Source organism: Dermacentor silvarum, chromosome 10 (genome assembly GCF_013339745.2).
Source record: "Dermacentor silvarum isolate Dsil-2018 chromosome 10, BIME_Dsil_1.4, whole genome shotgun sequence".
NCBI lineage: Eukaryota > Metazoa > Arthropoda > Arachnida > Ixodida > Ixodidae > Dermacentor > Dermacentor silvarum.
In genome coordinates, this window is record NC_051163.1 from 130,998,353 (window position 1) to 131,018,484 (window position 20,132).

Here is a 20,132-nt window from a genome sequence, read left to right on the forward strand (position 1 = left end):
CGGTAGAAGTGTTCTCTGTGATAACGTTTGTACAATCGTAACTCAACCTTGTCAGCTTCTTTCGTCACTACTATCCTATCTTTGCTACCAAATGTAACCGCGCGTGTCTTTTAGAGCGATAGCTCTACTACTCCAGGTAGAAACTCAGAAAACGCCTTCAAGCTCAGCCAAGGTCAAACTGGGACTTAGCCTACCACTACCGGCGGTTGCTGCACACGCCGCGTGGGCGTGCGCACCTTGAAAGCGATCTGTGATAAATTTGCAATAGTGTTTCCCCAATTTCGCTGAACTTGGCCTTGCTGGCCAGTGTAGTTGGGCTATGGCAGCTGGCCAAATCTATCGGTGCTCGTAAAACACATTCATAAAGCTCCGGAGCAGTTGCGTGAATAAGTTATTTGAAAGGTGATAATTCACCCCGCAATTTGAATTTTACGCACATATCACCCAGCATCTTTCCCTTAGTTTTTTCCAATATAAGCGAGGTGGCTTGCATAGTTCATCGAGGTATCGGTTCCTGCTTATCACTCGTGGAAAAACCAGAACAACGACAGTTCAATAAATATTTGCACCACTTTTAGAGCATAAAATGTTCGCAACACAGTACACTCTACATCCCCCCTCCCCCCAACCCCCTCTTCCGTGTGCACTGAAATTGAAGTTGGTATCTCTTGCCGTAATTTATGATTCTGGAAAACATAGTGGATAATGGAAGCGTGCAAATCTTGAACGCTCGAATGCGTACATTTGTAGAAAAGCTATAAACAATCTACACATACCACCTACTCGCATTGAACATTTATTGATCGTCGCTTACAACCTGCTTCCTACAACTATGGGAGGCACCGTGCCTCCCTTAGTTGACCGAGGAGACCGGGTAAAAGCAACTACATGCCGTTGACGACGCATCAATTTTGGGTGAAGGCGAGCACTGAGTAATTATAATCATAACATATAATTACCCTACTGACTTCAAACTTTCGGTATCCTGTCACCCATTGGCCCCTTTTTCTAAAAATATGAAGCCTCTGCTGTTTTTAGTCCTCTCAGGCAAGCGGATAATCTTTTGGGGCGTTTCCGTTAACGCCTCTAAACGAGTACCAAGTCGAAGGTCCTGAAATTTTTTATTTAACCCCTAATTGGCACACAAACTTCCAACACTACCTGTACATTGCCGCTATTCCTCTCCGTATCTTCTCAATATATAAACTTTGTGAGTTATGTGTTTTTTTTTTCAGCAAAACGCAACTACTGGCATATAACGCTTTTGAGTGTGCCGTAGTCATGTTAAGAGCTTCACTGTACAAAAAAAAAAAAAAAAGCACGGGACAACACTTGCTTGATCTTGTGCCAGCATTGCCACGGTTTTGTGCCAACCATGTCCTTCCTTTTTTTATGCATAATGCTTCAAACAATTCTCGCTCTTTTTCGGAGCTTTCAAAACTTCCAAGTACATGAGTGTCAGTGCGCGGGAACCTTTTACAATGGTCAGCCTAATGACCCCCCGCCACGAAAGCCTGCACGGATGGTCGATGCTCCCTCAAGAATTAGCACTGCGTCACTTAATTTGTCAAAAAACGAAGAGGCATACTTGCACAAAACGCGCCGAAGTACGCGCGCATGAAGAGCGTAAAATGTTCTCATAACGTGTTTTACAAATGTGTCTTTAATCTTGCGCTGATGAGGCTACTCCGTAGTGACGTATGACATGGATGATCTTCTGTTGTGATCACGCTGGTAATGTGGGCCGTGGATCTGTTTTTTTTTTTTTTTCAATGTTTCCGCGCAGCAACTCCTGCCTGTGTCTTTTTACAGCGAAGCTCTTAAGCGCTCAGTCCCCGAGGATCGTGTCCGCGTGTAGAAAAAAGCTATCATTGTCAACATTGGCTCTAGCGTCATCGTCTTTTTGAGCGCATGGCGCCTTCTCGATCCCGGCCGCCTGAGCCCCGGTATCTTTGTTCTCTTGGGCCAGTCGATCTTCTCTTAAGCCGCGTTCCCCCCTGAGTAGAGTTGGGCCCGGCTACGAGGCTGGCGCGGCAAGCCTGCTGGAAGCTGCGCCCGACTAGAGTTGAGCCCTGTTGGGAGGCTATTAGGCTAGGCAGGCGGCGCGCCTCGGCTGCTGACGCTGGCTCTTTCCCTCGCCCCCCCCCCCCCCCCCCCCTGGCTGCTCCGTGTGCGTCTGTTGACAGGGCCGCTGGTAAATGGAAGGAAGGCGAGGAGGGCGTGGCGCGGCGGCCCGATGGCGGGAGAGAGATAAGTGGCTGCCACGCATGACTGTGAGTGTGTGTGCCCGCTCTCCGACTGCAGCGCATGCGCGCAACCCTGCCGGCCTCGGCCACCTGTGCCGCTGCTCGCGCCGGGCTCCCGCCTGTCTACGAAAAAAGGCCAACGGAGGAGTGGGATGTGCCAGGAGTTCGCGTTAGCGTTGCTTGTATATAGCATTTGTGAAGGATTCTTGTCTGAGAACGTGGTACAAAAGAGTGAGGAACGCGGTAAGAACGCCGTCGCCCGTGGACGCCGAGCCAGTTCTTTCAGAACCGGGCATTGTATAGCCATCGTCTAAGTTTTAAAATGTACCCCATTGGAGCCGGCACCGAAGCCTTTTTCCCGAGTACGTAGCGAAGGGGTGGGTTTACCATTTTGTAGCCGAATTCAGCATAGCAAATCCCCAATATAGCTAATCCCCAACGTAGCAAATCTCAGCAGAGCGCCAACTTCCCTCCTCACAGGGTGGAAGGGCTCTGACTTTTTTCCGCAGTAAAGCTCAATTGAAATTCAGCGATTGGCCTCCGTGCATTCTTTCTATGTCCCGCCCTTACACGCGCCTATTTAACCATGTTTGTTTAGTTAAGTGCCGTCGTCTGTTGTGCACCCTCCTGTAATTTTCTATGGTGCGCTAGGAGTAAATAAATACGTAAATAAATAAATAAATAAATAAATAAATAAATAAATAAATAAATAAATAAAATTCGTTGCGAGAAGCTTCATGGCTTACTGTGCCGACGGTAAACACGATGAGCACCACCAAACCGACCACGATAACAGCAATGCTCTCTGTGCCGATGACCGCCAACCTCGAGAGGGCCACCAGACTGTTCTGAACCAACTGGCGGCTCAGTGTGGCCATGCGGGTGTCCACTCCGCTGAGATCGGCGGTGAATCGATTCAAGATCCTGCCTCGCGGTGTCGCGTCGAAGAACGACACCGGGCTGAAGAGCACTCGTTCGAGCATTTCGTGGTGGAGCACCCTGGACAATCGATTCATGGCAAAGGAGAGCAGCACGTTCCCCGCCAGGCGGCTGGCCACTGCGAAGAGAGGAATTCACATGAGTATCCGCTGGTCTGGCCACACGAGATAGTAAGCAACGCTACTCTTGGCTGCTTACAACGAAACTTCTCCTAAGCCTCGTATAGCTTGAAATGAACAATCGACCGGACAAGGCAAGAAATGACAAAAAAAAAAAAACGTAAAAACGCGCGTTCGTTCTTCGCGCATTTTAAACCGACGTTAAGACCTCTTTTATTTTTTACCCCATACGGCCCTGTTGCTATGTGTTGAGAATGCAACAGATTCTTTGGTGTTGTTTCCTTCACTGGCAAGCCATGGATTGTCGGTGGCTGGTTTGCATCAATTGATGAAACGTGATTAATTTCATTGCTTCCGAGTACCACACGTCACGAAGGACTCCGCTTGGCCCCTGCATGTTAGTCAGTTCGACATACGGCTCAGAAGCAAGGAATACAGCTCTTCCTTTCCTTTTGGCCTGGGTAAGGCGCACAGTTCATGGGCGAGATTTGTCCATCGAAGCAAATAGAATATATCGTGTGACGAAAACAGGCTAGCAAACGGTAAGATACTTCATATATTGGCTTAAATATTTTTTGTAGAGAGAGAAAGAGAAATAAATTATTGAGATGCGAAAGGCGGGAAGGTTAACTTGAAGACAAATATCCAGTTTGTTACCCTGTACTGGGTAATTGGTAAGGGGAGACAGAAGATGAAATGGAACTCCACACGCAGAGGTAGGGAGAGAGAGAGATAAATAAAGAAAAATATATATATACAAAAATACCTAAACTAGGTTAGGAACGTTAAACAAAAAGGTTAAAAAGATTTCAAAGACAGATAAAAAAAAGATTCAACCTGCCGCGAAGGCGTACTTGCTTCGGTAGAGAGATCAAATTGAACAACTTTGACACACCCGCGTTCTTTCATGCGTCTGCGTGCTTACTTTTCTGAATGCGAAGCGTTTCTTTACCTAGTTGGAGCCAGGGTCAAATGCTGGGCCGTCCAAGGTCACAGAGTTTGTCGCCGATGCGTATTCACACTAATGCGCCAGCTCGCTGGCTGCTAATAGCCTCGTGCGTGTCCGATGGCGACGTTGCGAACAGCACTCTGGTGACGTCATACGGGGGACTTGCGTATGTCGTCTGCTACACTCCGACTAGACTAGCGGCATTTCCATTCGTTTGCTGGCGCTGTGGATTGCCTACTGACGTAGCCGGGCGCTCTCTGATTACTACCTGTACTTCTTCTTTGTGGGGTTTTACGTGCCAAAACCATTTCTGCGTGGAGGGCTCCGGATTAATGTTGACCACATGGGGCTCTTTAACGTGCATTGCAACGCAAGCACACGGATGTTCTTGCATTCCGCCGCCATCGAAATGCGGCCGCCGCTGCCGGGATTCGATCCCGCGACCTCGTGCTCTGCTGCGCAACGCCGTAGTAGACTGAGCCACCCCGGCGGGTACTACTACCTGTAATTTAGAGCGCAGCTCTTAGTCGCGCGTTCCTGCTGCGAGCGTCGGCGTCCCTCGTAACCTAGCGAACGAGCACAGCCCCTGCATGTTAGTCAGTTCGGCATACGGCTCAGAAGCAAGGAATACAGCTCTTTCTTTCCTTTTGGCCTGGGTAAGGCGCACAGTTCATGGGCGAGATTTGTCCATCGAAGCCAATAGAATATATCGTGTGACGAAAACAGGCTAGCAAACGGTAAGATACTTCATATATTGGCTTAAATATTTTTTGTAGAGAGAGATAGAGAAATAAATTATTGAGATGAAAGACGGCGATAGCGAAGATAGTGCGAGGAGGAAGGTATGGCGAAATCGTGAGAAGAAAAGCGTAGTGCCGCGCAAGACGGGCTCTGCGGCGTCGATCGCTACGAGATGGCGCCAGAGTAGCGCGCATCGTCTGTTCACTGATGACACCACCGATACCATATATGGAAAGAAAGCGCTGCATAAGTAGAGGTCTTTCTGTGGCGGCTGCTGTGAATCGCGCCCACGTGTCACCCACGCGCTGCCTCTCGCGATCTCCAAGGTTAGCGAGGCAGTCGCGCCACACTTCGCTCCGTTTGTAACGTGCTGCACGAGACAGATCGTCCGAGCCGGTCAATATATCGCGAAATGAGAACCCGTATATAGCTGCGCTCAAATTTCGCATTAGGGAGTATCGTAATCATCGGTGACTTTTTTCTAGTGTTAGGTTTATAAATGCTAGCATTAGGAGGACCAACCAACTTATATTCCACATAACCATAGCTAACGCCTCTGGCACTTGGCTGCGGAGCTCGAGGCCAAGCATTAGATTCATGTCGCAGCGGCTGCATATCAATGGGGACTAAATGCAGAAACACTTGTGTACTTAGATTTAGGTGCAAGTTAAAGAACCCTAGATGGCGAAAACTAATGCGGAGTCCTCCGTTACGGCGTGCCTCATAATCACATCGCTGTTTTGGCCCGTGAAACCTCGGAATTCTTTTTTTTTTCATAACCACGGACCTGGCCATCAAGAACCCTATGTTGTGACTCAGTCACAAAACGTAACGCCGAGAAAGAAAACGAGAGTCTACGCAGCTTTGGAACCGAAGCACGATCGCAGGGCTCATGCGCGAAATTTTGCATCGACTAAGGAGCAGTGTAACTTAATGAAAATTTTACCCCTCCCTCATAATTCTAGTCACTTGGTGCTGCGCGTAAACTTTTGCAGACCAGAAAAACGTCATTTCTTTGACAAGTGGTTTACCTCGAAGACTAGTTGCACCACGCTCTCTTATGCTTCGCAATCGGCAATCAAGCTTTACACATTTTTTTGCAAATAAGTTTCATTACCAAATTCTAATTGCGAAATTTTATTTATTTAGGTTACCATGAGGTTAGCATGAGCATTCTGTTCAACGCATTATTGGACTCCAGAAGATCAATCGGAAGACATCATTTTATATGAGCGCATGAATAAAATATTGTTATAAAAACGCAGGAAATCCTGTCACCAACTTATTGTGCCGATGCCTGTTTGGTGAATTTTGTGCTCTTGAAATCAACCCACTAAGTTGAACGAATTGATAACATACTTTCTTCGTACTTCAATTTTCTTTTGACAAGAAGCGTCGAAAGAGTCCGTTGAAAGGGAAAGTTGCACGAAATTTCAGGCAAATCTGAGATCTGCTATTCAGCCACAGAATATGTATTTTTACAATTTCTTGATGCTTTCTGATCAGATTCGGCTTGTATCGTGTCGGACCGTTTAAAGCTGCTAATCGAAGGAACAATCCACGTTAAGCATGGAAAAGCATGGCCCGTTCAACGTCGAGGCCGCAACGGCCGCATTCCGATGGAGACGGAATGCACAAACTATCGCTTACTGCGAATTGTGTGCATTTTAATGAGGTGGTCAAAATTAACCCGGAGCCCCTCTCCCGCTACGGCGTGCCTAAAATAAGATCGCGGTTCTGACACGTAAAACCCGAGAATTTAGTTTTCTTTTCTGCCGTTGATGATACAATCTATAATGGAGCACTTTCATGCGAGGCATGCGTATGAGGGGCACACTAGGCATACCTAGTCCTTACGTGGCCTATTGAAACTGATTCGGGCGTTCTCATTAATGTTTTGCACGATGAAGCAAGTTCACAAGACAAATGGTGCTCGTACTCACCGGCCCCCACGGACAAACCCACCAGTCCACGTATCCAGCGGGGATCATATGGGCTGCTCACACTGTCCGGTCCATTTGCGTCCGTCCAGTCTTTGATCCACACCAGCTGCCACGAAGTGGTGACCGCGCTTACCGCCAAACACGCCACGCCCGGCCAGAGACACCAGCCGCACATTTTCAACGTGGTCCACAACACATCTACAGCGCTCTGCGAGTCATGTGCATAGATCAAGCGCTTTCGTGAGGACGCGAAATCTTCGCTCTTCGGCAAAGATCACCGATATTATAAGTGATGACTTAAGACATGATATATTAGATAAAGATGCCAATAAAATCCGTGCCTTATCTTTGACCCCGGCTGGGTAGATAGTCATTGTTGAACACTGCACCCTAAATCAGCACGAGAAACCCTTTAGTGTATTTTATGTTGATAATGAAGCACACGAACGCCTCTGATCGTATTTGAGCTTCATTGAAACATTACCAGATTAAGTGTACTAGTACATGGGGTTTGCGTTGCAGTGAATTTCTGTTGCTGATTTTACTGTGCTTGTTGGAAAGTTTTGTTCCTGTTGTACGTTTTATCATCTAAGTACGAGTATTGTCCCGTAGTCTTGCTGTGTGGTAAACAACTGGTTGGATAAACTTATACGCAAATTCAGAATAATGAACTTGATAATGACCGTGTTAAGCTATGTAGTGGACAGCGCGTCCTGTGCATGTGTTGTTCATACCCTTGATTAGGTATGAAACAAAGGTTTTAACATCGACTCTGGCGGTGAGTCTGTACGAGGTATGGATGCGGTTCGTGGTGTGATGAGGCTTTGCCCTTCGTTTTATTTACATAATGGGGAAAAATAGGGCCATTAGTTAGCAAACTGGAACCGTCTGATGCCAGAGTTTCAAGAATTAAGTTAAGCTGATACTGTTAATTGTTTCACTTGTATTTAGCATATTAAGGTGTGATTGGTGCAAAGAAATGTTCATGCACGTACCTTCGTGGATACATTTTTCTCCTCTTTAATAATTTTTCCCTTGGATTCACCTTGGCTGACGTCGCAAGCTTCAATGCTGTAATTCAAAGAAGTGTGTGAATAGCAATAAATGTTTTAGAGCGGTCTTGAGTACGGAACTTGACGTGTTTTAAACGTCTGTGCTTTTTAACCATCGCTTAACTCGTTTTAACTTTATTTTCAGATCATCTGTCAGGGCCTTCGGGCTGTCAGTCGACGTGCTGCCTTGATCCAATTGAAAGAAAACAAGAAAATAATACATTAGTTCTAAGAATACGAGGGACATTGACGAAATACCTGACGAAGAGTGTCGGTAATTCAAGCACATGGCTTCACAGGCTGTTCTTTAGCAAAGTGATTTGCATCATTGAAGTTGAGAAAAATATATAATACAACAATGTCGTACAAAAATATTTATGATCGATGGGAACAAATGCGTAAAAGCTACGAGTATCACTCCAGTAATGATTCACTTACAGCCACATGGATTCAACAGACAATGAAGAAGGAAAACACAAATCTAATGAGCTCCTTTGCTTGAATTGCAGAAGTAATTACGAATGGTACAACGTGATGCCTGCGGTCCAACATATGTTGTGCTGCCGCAGCCGCAGTCTTTAATAGCCGCCATCATTGCTCAATTGGCCTGAAGTCATCATGCGGATGTTGCGGATTCAGATCCCATCAGCGGCAAGTTGACGTTTCTTTCCTTTTCACTTCTTTTTTCCTTTTACGCTTATCACAAAATTTAACCAAATACGAGAATCACTTCTACAATTCAATTACGAAGCCTCATTTACCCCATGCATTCTGTGACTGCATTGTCCGTTGACTCAGTCAGCTAAGGCGTTGTGCTGCTAAGCACGAGATCGCGGGATCGAATCCCGGCCGCGGCGGCCGCATTTCGATGGAGGCGAAATGCAAAAACGCCCGTGTGCTTGAGTTGTAGTGCACGTTAAAGAACCCCAGGTGGTCAAAATTTATCCGGAGCCCTCCACTACGGCGTCCCTCATAATCAGAACTGGTTTTGACACGTAAAACCCCAGAAAAAAGAAGAAGACTTCATAGGGTTGGTACTAATTATGAAGCCTCTCGGATCCCCTAGTTCTCCATCATTGCGCAGCGACTCTGGTAGACGTGAGGCAGTATGCGATGATTCCCTATCCATCTACCTACTCAAGTAGGGCACGAAATGTGCGGTTAGTAGGGTGTTTTACACCTGCCGCCATAATCGTGAACAGCGCTGGCTCCTAAGGGAGACACATCTAGACTGAAGGTAGTGGACGGTGGACAGCCGCCGTCGTAGCTGAACTGCTAGAGTAGCGTACGTGTTGTGCCGAGGCTTTCGGTTCGACTCACTTCAGCGGAAACTTCCCTTTTCTTTTGATGAAGTATAAGACTATGTATGCCACAATTCTCCACCCCTGGTTTGATTACTGCATCTTTCGTGCTGCAATGCACGCTCAATGCCAATCTACCAGCAGTCCTGCACTTAATTTGAAGGCTAGAAGCGATCCCAATCTCAGGTGCACTACGCCATTACCAGGCGAGAGACCTGGTACCTTTTTGTTGTGGACATTACGCAAACTCCACCTTATTTATTTAGACCTCATAGTACCCTGCGCCTCATGAGAGCATTACTTCCTTTTTTATTCGACCCTGTTGTGTAACGTGTGTACGTTCGGCGACCAGCGGGAGGCTGAAAAGCCATCCCGCCGGGAAAAGATCAGCGGCGCCACCATGTCTCTACACCTTACAAAGAGTACGTGTCTCGACACTGTAGGAAGAGGAGGCTCTTGGAAAAGTAGACGCGTTCTCACGGCCGCTGGACAGACCAGCTGGCCCATTCCAGGAACAGAGGCGTCAGTTCAAGTCAAGTGCGAAGCCACCTGTCCACGAGTGTCCCCTCCCTTTTGTGGGGAATGAGCAGTGTGTGCCCGAGGGCACTTCTTCGAATGTGGTCGGGCAACGAAGGCGCCGGGGGATTATGCGCACCCTCGCCCTCTACGCAGACCATCGGTGACTTTCGACGCTCCGATTGGAGGATGGTGGGACCGCAGCTTGGACAGAGGGGTTTTAAGGGAGACTTTGGGGGCCATCGAGAGTGCTCTCCCTTCTGCAGAGTGCTCTCCCATCTGCCGAGTGCTCTCCCATCGGCCCAGAGATGTAGCCAGTGCTTCGATGTAGTATGCTCCGACCTAGTCAAGCTAGACTGATGAGACGTACCGTCTCGTTCTCATACTCATGATGTAAATCGTGTAAGTAAACCCTGTACTCTTCGTTCTCAACGAGAACATGTTCCTGCCTTCAAGTCCGTCCTCAACCCCAACAACTGGTAGCAGCGACTGCGTAGGCAAGACCCGCAGTTTGACGTCGAACTCGGATAGACCACGAGTCCCAACTCCAACAACTGGTGAGCAGCGGTGAGATTGACCTCACGGATCTTGGGATGGACGTGGTGACCGACCGGTATCCTGATCAAGTTGGAGGCGACTTGGGAACGACCACCTCTTGGAACTGACTGGATACGGCGGAGAAGGACTGGTGGTATGGTGCTGCTTCTGTGGGTAAGCGTTTGGTTTTGGCTGTAAGATTGACCAGGCTTTAATTTCTTTGTGTTTGTAGAATTGAATCGCTGGGGATCTTTTACTTGTATTCTGATTCGGAATTCTGATTTGCGTGTGTATCGCAGCAAGTATTGTGTGACAGCAGAGCCAAAGCTTAAAAGTAGCGACCATGGTCCTGTTGAGTTTGACGAGAGCTGGCCTGTTGTGGTTGTGTGAAGAGCTCGAGGTAGACGTAGAGGAGGACTTAGCAGAAGCAGAGATTCGTAAAACCATTCTCCAAAGTGACAATGATTTGTATATCATAGAACATCTCGGTAACAGAATTCTAAGCAAAATACAGAAGCAGGAACCAATTAGGCAGCAACAGGAAAAAATTAGACAGGAACAGGAAGAAAAGAGGCACGAATTGAAAAGAATATTGCAGGACAAATGCAGTCCGGAAGAAAGGGAAGCAAGCAGGGAGTATGTAGCATCGGTAGAGAGACACATTGGACGTTTGCAGCAGTCAATCGAAGAAAGAGATCGGTGGCTTGAGAAATCTGTAAGTTGGAGGCAGCGAAAATGGGAGGAAGTCGCTAGCAGGGTTTTGCCAAGAGCCGAAGAGGTTAGTACCTCTGAGGTTAGCAGCGAGTTCAAAGATGAACTTAATGTGTTAGCTGCTAACGATGCCTTAGTGGCGACAGAGGCCATTGAAGGCCGTAGTGAGAGCCACGAGGTGCTGTGCCAACAGAGCACTGTAGAGACAGCTAGGCCAGCTGTGAATGAATTGGCACAGTCACCGTGTGTGGGCGTCGCAGGAGTTATTAGCGAGGTCGTTAACAAGGAACAGGGCACTGCTGACCCGACAGATACGAGCACCCAGGTCGAGTCAGGGCTGCGTGCCGATGCGCAGTGCGAGCTGGACGATGCGGTTGTGGGCAGTTCGCAGGATTGCGAGCTGTGTAGCTCAAAGGTAAACAACCGCATGGTTCAGGGATCGGTAAAGCTGTCTGCCAGTCTAGTTTGCCAAAAGAGGGATGATTTAGGCACGAATCATTCGGACTGTGCGGGTGAGACAGCGATCGATACCGACGAGCTGTGTGCCGATGCACAGCGTGAGCTGGACAATGCAGTAGAGGGCAGTTCGCAGGAGTGCGAGTTGCGTAGCTCTAGTAACGACTGCTGCATTGTTCCAGAGTCGGTAGATCTGTCCGCCAGTCGGGGCAAAGAGGAAGATGATTTAATAGTAAATCACTCAGACTGTGCGGGTAAGACAGAGATCCGGACCGAGGAGATACGTAACGGTCAGCACGAGGCGCGAGCAGATGACTCAAAAGTAAGTTCGAAGAAGAGGCGCCGTAGAAAGAAGCGTCGTAAGGATCGGAATGCGGTCGAGAGTCCAACGCAGCCTAGCAAAGTGATAGGCGTAAAGATGCATGAGCGGGGCGCCAAGAAAAGAAAGGCGCGATTAGCGTTTTCGTTTAAAGCGTGTCCGAGCCGTCGGCTAAAAAGAGTCAAAGGAGCATGCTCTGCACGAACGCGGACAAAGGGCACGGGGCAATTATGTTCCCCGTCGTTCCGTCGTTTTTTTCGGGGTGCAGCATGCAGTGCGAAGGGGCGCAAGGTGGCAGGACGAGTTGTGGTGATGAGTATTCGCGACGCGGTCGACCGAAGTCGTTTTGAAAGCGTGTCGCCAGGGAACAAATTGGCAGGGGACTGTGCCACCTCTAAAGAGCTGACGAACTGTCAGGTCTTTTGTTGTTCCTGGATGGCCAGAATAGCTTTCAGGGCACGACCACCTCGAGTACGGCTCAAAAGTACGAGTCCGTCGTAAGACAATCGGAACGATAGACAAAAAGAAGTTTCCGAGAAACAAACGCTTTGTTTTGTTTATTTATTTTTGAGCATTTAAAAGTTTTGCGATTCGGAAATTAGAGCTTCTTTCAATAAGTAAGTTTTGAGCTTTGTCTGATCTCTTTTGAAAAGCTCCGAGGTTTGAAAGATTTGATTTCAGTAAACTTTAGTTTCGCGAAGTGTTCAGAAATGAGTAGTTAGACTTTGTTTTTGTTTAAGTTTTTTTTTGTGTGTGTGAGTGACCTGAAGCATCAAGGTCATTTGTTGAAAGCCTATTTTAACGCGCGCAGGTATTAGTTAACCTTAGTTAAAATTGTAAAATTTTCTGTAAGGGTTAAGCGCGTGGTGTTTTCAGCGAGTGCATAATTTGCACTGAGAAAGGTACATTCCATTAGCGCGTGTCCTGTGTGGACGGAAAGAAACAGAACGTTTTAGATTGGGTCGCTCGTGTGTGTTCGGGGTGGCAGTGTTCTGTGTTTTCGATTAAGCGTGCGTGGAAGCAGTTATTGGCAGGCGCGTTTTCTTGTAAAATTTTCGTGAGTGCGCAAATTACGCAAGTTTAGCTTTTTGTTCTTTACGGCGTGTCCTGCAAAGACAATAGGGAAAGAAAACGTCTGCGTGAGACGCAAGTATACGTTGTGATTAGGGAGCTCGAAATTGGCGCGATTTGATTATGTATCCTTAGAGTTCATGAGGCTGTGCAGTGGCGCCAGTAGGTGCGATAAGTAGTCCACTGTGATAAGGGTATGAACAGGCTGTTCGTGAAGATAGGTTGCTGAAGTTATGGTGAAGCGTTAGTTGTTTAAGCCTCTGGTTCAGCTCCACGTATGCCTTTGCTCTCGTGCAGCGCGACAGTCGGGTTTCGTTGAACTCAAAGGAACGTGAGCGCTCGCTTTGGCGGCCCAAAATTTTGGGGTAGAAATTTGCAATCCCCAGTTGAGTGGCTCATTGAAATTTTGGTATGAGGCCTGGTGAATTAAACAGCTGATTCCGGGCGTTTGCACGCTGAGTGGTACTGTGTTGCCGGGATCGACTCTTCCGTGCCGGTTGTTGTGAGATGGTTGGAGGCATTCCGAGTTTGCAGTTGTTGCAGAATGCCAAGCCATCTTCTTGGTCACCAGCCACTCTCTTCCTGACCAGCGGTTGTCAGCGCTGGCCGGTCGAGATTTTCCGGGCCGCGGAGGAGCTGTTACGTTCGGCGACCAGCGGGAGGCTGAAAAGCCGTCCCGCCGGGAAAAGATCAGCGGCGCCACCATGTCTCTACACCTTACAAAGAGTACGTGTCTCGACACTATAGGAAGAGGAGACTCTTGGAAAAGTAGACGCGTTCTCACGGCCGCTCGACAGACCAACTGGCCCATTCCAGGAACAGAGGCGTCAGTTCAAGTCAGGTGCGAAGCCACCTGTCCACGAGTGTCCCCTCCCTTTTGTGGAGAAGTGAGCAGTGTGTGCCCGAGGGCACTTCTCCGAATGTGGTCGGGCAACGAAGGCGCCGGGGGATTATGCGCACCCTCGCCCTCTACGCAGACCATCGGTGACTTTCGACGCTCCGATTGGAGGATGGTGGGACCGCAGCTTGGACAGAGGGGTTTTAAGGGAGACTTTGGGGGCCATCGAGAGTGCTCTCCCATCTGCAGAGTGCTCTCCCATCTGCCGAGTGCTCTCCCATCGGCCCAGAGATGTAGCCAGTGCTTCGATGTAGTATGCTCCGACCTAGTCAAGCTAGACTGATGAGACGTACCGTCTCGTTCTCATACTCATGATGTAAATAGTGTAAATAAACCCTGTACTCTTCGTTCTCAACGAGAACATGTTCCTGCCTTCAAGTCCGTCCTCAGCCCCAACAACTGGTAGCAGCGACTGCGTAGGCAAGACCCGCAGTTTGACGTCGAACTCGGATAGACCATGAGTCCCAACTCCAACACGTGTAGTGGCTCCCATGATTAATTTATATTATCACGCATGCACTATTTTGATTTTCGCCGGTGACACCATTCAATGCGATTAACATTATTTGCCTACTTCAGCCGTTTTAAGTCTGCCTGGCGGCCTGCCTGCCCGCCCGCTTGCCATCCATCCATCCATCCATCCATCCATCCATCCATCCATCCATCCATCCATCCATCCATCCTTCCATCCGTCCTTCCGTCTGTCCGTCCGTCCGTCCGTCCGTCCATCCATCCATCCATCCGGACGTAGTCATGCCTACATCCGTCCGTCCGTCCGTAGGCATGACTTGGGCTTCTCGTCGATTGCATTACAGCACTGGCATTCAGTTGCTCATCCGTAGATTTTACTCTATCATAACTGCGCAGCACTTTGTCTGCACACAGCGACAGTAAGCCACAATGGGGCCATGTCGAAAATCTATACGTCCATGCTATACGTCGATGTTATATGTGGAAGGTGACATAGTAAGCCACCATGGGGCCATGTCGCTAATCTATACGCCCACATTATACGTCGATGTTATATGTGCAAGGTGACAGAGATACGGCAGCAAGCACAAATGCTTGCTCTGAGTTTTGTATAGCGTCAGTACAGAAGTCCGTTTATGCTTAGACTTCTGCACGGCGCGTGATAAGCGCTCGGCATAACAGGGTCATTTGCACGCACAGCTTACCCGTGCAGCAGCAAAATGTAGCCTACGATAAGTCACAACTCTATGAGCCACCAAAACATTTTACATGGTGTACAAAAACGAACACAATAAGATTGTTGTGGATTTGGGTTTTTGAAGGCCGCCAGTTGGGGATTGATTTTTTATTGCGATAGCAATTATATGGACACTTCAACCGGATTTCTGCCGTCGGCGTCGCCGTCGCCGTGAGGTTCCGTATAGATAAAATCTTCGCCGCGCGCCGTATGCCCCAGCGGAAGCGTGCGGGGACGCGCGCTATCACGGAGAGCGAACGCAGTCAATCTCCCACGCGCAAGCAAGGAAGCGGAAAGCCAGCGCCGGAGGGAGCAGGGGGGGGGGCACTTCTCTGCCAACAACCGCGCTCGTAGCTCGTCCGCACAGTCTCTTATCTCTCCCACGCGCAAGCAAGGAAGCGGGAAGCCAGCGCCGGAGAGAGCGGGGGGGGGGGGGGCACTTCTACGCTGCCAACAACCGCGCTCGTCCTTCGTTCGACCGCACCGTCTCTTATCTCCACACGGCTCTGACCTTTATGCGCCGTGCATTCGCCGCTCAGTTTCCGTTGAAGCGATAGACCGCACGTACCTTCGCTGCCAGCGTTTTGACAGTCGTTGGCTGCAGTCATTCAGTGTGATCTATTCATGTTTGTTTGTGCGCGCTCACACCACGCTTGTTCATTCAGTTAGTAATAGTCGGGCCACATTTTCCAACGCACGCTACACATGCAATGCTGCCCAGATCGGCAGTGCAGCACTACAGGTGTGTCCCTTCGCACGCGCTGCCCACGGTAAGCGCATCTCATCAACACCACCGTTTCACACGCGCCTTCTCGTGGTCATCGAGTCTCTCTTCATGTCGGTCTACTTACGCCGCAGCACACCTGCTTACTTAATCAGCTCATGTTTACTACAATTCATATTGCTACCAAGGCCGCTCACCTTACTTCGTATGACATTGCTGTGTTGCTATCGCATTCATTGCTTCGCCCTTAGGGCGAAACTGTGACATCTTTTTTTCTTTCAGTGTAGATCGTGTCAATGTCCACGCCCCTGCTATGTCTCCCTCCGAGCCACACGAGCCAATCTCGGAGGTTATGCGTTTCCACACTACACGCGCCGTAAAGAATGGCAGAGCAAAAAACATCATGGGCGCCATGTTTTTGGCCAAAGTGGGACCATATACAGGAGCAGAGCTGTCTCACGTTTTCTCGTGCTCCATCGCCGAAGTACCAGAGTTTCCGAGCATGAGTGTAGCCGGCGCCCTGGTGTCCTTGAGCAGCTCTGAAGGGCGGCTGTACGAGACACCGGTCTTTCCACACATCAGGAACAGCTGATCGGCATGCTTTAGTAGGTAGCCCTGATTGGTCACAAGAAGCCGGGTCTGCCGCAAACGAGACAGGAAATTACGGGAATGCTTACGAGTACCTACACCAGTTGAACTAGCATTGGGCGATAGAGTGCTTGTGGTGATATCAGTAACTTCAACACTCCGGCTCTTTGTCAATACATATTGCGAGGTTACATCGTTGTTGCATTTCCATCAAATAATTTGTAAGCCTTTTCCAATGAACAGTTTCTTAAACACCTTAAACGACATTTTAGGCATGGAACAACATACCCTGCAGATAGGCCGACATAACCTCCATTCCCTTCCTTGAATTCAGCATTCATTATTTCCAAGACGACAAAGGTGGGCGAGCTGGAAATTTTTCATTTTTTTGCACAGCACACAAGTTAAGTTTTTTTCACAACTTCACAGATCCCACCTCCGAAAAGTTAATAAGGACGCTAAAGGGACATAAGTACTAGGACTTGCAATAAGACGGCTGTGTTGCCATATATTGATGGCCTTTCACATGGGCTTTTCAAATGTAGGTGAGCGCTATTACCTCAGAGTAGTCTTTTTGGCCAAGCATAAGGGATCTATAAAGCTGTGAAAAAACGTGCTCAGGCGCAGTAATCGAGGAAGGGATGCCAGATAGAACACGTGAAGAAGTTTGTAAAGGGCAAATGGTGGCTTTGTACACTGAATACTGATGACATGTGATAGGTGTTTTATCGGCCGAACTGGCTGTTGTCTGAACGCGCGATTGCGGGAACCACAGTTTAAGAAAAAAAGGTGTTGACACTCGCTGCCCCCCGCGGCGGAGAGCGTGCACAGATCGTGTTCGCTGTAGCCACGCCCCATCGGCCCCTGAGCCGCAGCGCCCCACATGCAGCTGCGGCTCAGGGGCCGAGCCGTAACCTAGGCAACCTAGGCCATTGCATGTTGGCGTTTTAACGAATGCTCGTCCAACCGGTTTTGAGCCGAACAACATCTGGTCGCGCCGTTGGGCGGAGTGTCAACACCTGAAGTATATTTCTTACACCGAGGCGGGAACACAACTATTTAAGATGTCCGCCTTGTTAATATCTGGTTAAGCATTGCACCCCATGCGGATGCCACCCAAACTTTGAAAGAACCACCGTGTTGTACAGGTATCGTGACACGATTACAAGGGAGATAGCCGAGGCGTATTAAATACGTTGTAGTGGCGACACGAGAGTAAGCTATACATATGTATCATTGTTGAAAGAACAGATTGATTTCATGCACACTCCGTGATTATGTGTATATCACTGTTCGTTCGTTCGTTCGTCTTCGTTTGGGGTTTTACGTGCCAAAACCAGTTCTGATTATGAGGCACGCCGTATATAGTGGAGGGCTCCGGAATAATTTTGACCACCTGGGGTTCTTTAACGTGCACTACAACGCAAGCACACGGGCGTTTTTGCATTTCGCCTCCATTGAAATGCGGCCGCCGCGGCCGGGATTCGATCCCGCTACCTCGTGCTCAGCAGCGCAACGCCTTAGCTCACTGAGCCACCCCGGCGGGTTATATCACTGTTCGCTTTCTGGCAGGTTCCCTTTTTTTGCGTACGAAAGCTTCCTGCTTTGTTCCAATCAAGTTCAGTTTACAGCTCTAGCGCTTGGTGTGCGTGTCCCTTCTTCGTTCTTGCGTTTCGTCAAGTTAGCGCTACTTAAGCCCATCCTTAATGTTAGCCAACTAGGCCAATTTTTCGTTCCATCAACGTTCGCAGGTCCCGGCGCTCCATGGTTCTCGTCTTGGAGGCCACGCGCGGACGTCTGGGCAGCGCCACTAGATGACGTAGCGGGTCCAGAAAGCGCGAGAACCGCAGGACGGGTTTCTCAGCGTTAGCTCGCACCGGTGCGCCCTGCATTTCGGATGCCATCCCAGCCTTCACGGCGGCGACGCTAGAAGGCAGCGATAATCTCAAGAAAGCGTGAAAGTCCCGCTGCAGCACACGCCTCATACATAACTCGGTTCGCTGGTGGCTCTGCGTTGTGTCACTATATTGATTCAGTTCTCACGCTATACCGTCGACAGTCCTCCTGAGATGGGTTCTGCCCATTTTTTTTTACAGCGAAAGCTGTATATGGCTAGGCGAAACGAAAAACCGTTCGTCCCATGTTTCTCTAAACGTCTCCATTGGCTGCGCCGCCAGTTACGTCGTTCTCTATGGCGCACCCAAGCGCGCGTGCCATTGGCAGCGTCGTTAGTGACGTGGTTCTCTGCGTCATACCTACTCTGCCCGCAGCGCCGGCTCCTCGGCTCGCCGTTGTCGCATCCACTCGATATTCGAGTTAGCTCAGCTTTAGAGGTTTGCGCGGGTCTCTGGGCACCCCTTGTTCCCACCACAACTTTGATGATGTAGTGGACTATCCTCCGCTGCCATGTGAGGCAGACGAATGCTGCCGCAGAGTACCTACCGATACAAGGGTACAAGCGTGCTACCGTCCTGGTGCTCGGTAACTGCGGGAGTTCCAGACGGCTGGAAAGACGACAACCACCTATTGGAAAGTTGGCGGCACGGGACCGCCGGACTCCTTTTTTTTTCTCCATGGAATCTCATGTTGACGTTCTCGACCACGTACTTTTCGAAAACCCGGCGAATATCTGCCTCGCTGGCTTCGGCGCTAGTGTTTCCTACATACACTTTTCGTTTATTGAACTGGCCTGGCCTCGCACCTTTCTGCGGCCGCTAGTCGCCCCCCCCCCCTCGACCTTTCCCGATGTCTGGTCTGTTCGCCTTCATTGCGCCGGCAGGTCAGTCCCTCGCGCTACGAAGACAACAACGATACTTCTCAACGAGCTAGATACTAGCACAAAGAAAGGACGAAGACATTCGCTGGCACTTGCCAAATACCTTAGTAACAACACGCTACGAATGTGGAACAGACGATGCCTAACTACGTCTATGTGCACTTGCGAGTGAAGATACCCAGAAAGAGATGGTAAACATTTACCTATCACCACTGTCAACAAATGCAGTAACTTTCCGCAGAGCCCTAATTCGAGTAAAAATAAAACGCAATTTGCGCACCGCCACTCTCCTATAGTCAATTTGACATCCGCATGTGACTCCTGCCGTCCATTGCAGGAATCCCTAAGTGCTTTGTGAGTAGTTTATAAAGAAATAAATGGGCATTTCCACCAGTGGATTCGACTATGGTCACACTGAGTGGCTGTAGGGGGTTACAACTCTCATCCGAAAATAGTGCGCCTGGAGAGAGTGGTCACGCCTAATAGCATCATGATTCGCTGATACGACGCTCTGCAGCTTGCCTACAAATGAATACCGAGGTGAAAGAAGCGAAATAAGGCAGCAGTAAAGTGCAAAAGGAAGGATAGCAAAGAGGAGGAAGAAATTACAGTGTCTCTTCATTTCACTACCCAGAGTGTCACCTCTACAATGTTTGGAGTTCTCTTTTTCTCGACCAGAGATTTATGCGCAGGTATATAAGAATATTGACACGTATACATGTTTATCTTTCACCGGTGGCCGCTTTCCACCGGCTAACAAATGTTAAGCGTTATCGCTCGGCGCAGGACGCGCCTGCATGGGGGGAAGCTTCTCGAACGTTATCGATGCTTCTTTCCGTTGCCTGTTTTCACCGACGCTTATGTTATCTGATTATATGACCGACGCGAATTGTCTAGAACTTTCTGGAAGGCACTTCGGGTACCAGGGATTAATCTGGAACATTCGATGACTCATGTATAGAAGCCGGAGCGTTTCACCGCTGATCAGATTTCGACGATCGCCGTCTGTGTTCGCCGCTTTCGTTGTGCTTCGAGTGTA

General features: G+C 49.0%; 1 protein-coding gene across 3 annotated transcripts in view; it reads right to left on the minus strand.

Annotated features, from left to right (window-relative positions):
- LOC119431857 (ATP-binding cassette sub-family C member 2-like) overlaps positions 1–20,132 on the minus strand; it is a 1,116,245-nt gene that overhangs the window by 417,089 nt on the left and 679,024 nt on the right. The window contains exons 17-20 of one of the 3 annotated variants that reach the window (XM_049657182.1): positions 16,190–16,368; positions 7,933–8,008; positions 6,938–7,145; positions 2,993–3,303 (exon numbers count right to left, since the gene is read on the minus strand). The exons of the other annotated variants lie outside the window; for them this stretch is intronic. Coding sequence (XP_049513139.1) covers positions 2,993–3,303; positions 6,938–7,145; positions 7,933–8,008; positions 16,190–16,368 — 774 coding nt within the window. The remainder of the gene's footprint in view (positions 1–2,992; positions 3,304–6,937; positions 7,146–7,932; positions 8,009–16,189; positions 16,369–20,132) is intronic. 3 annotated transcript variants of the gene reach the window in all.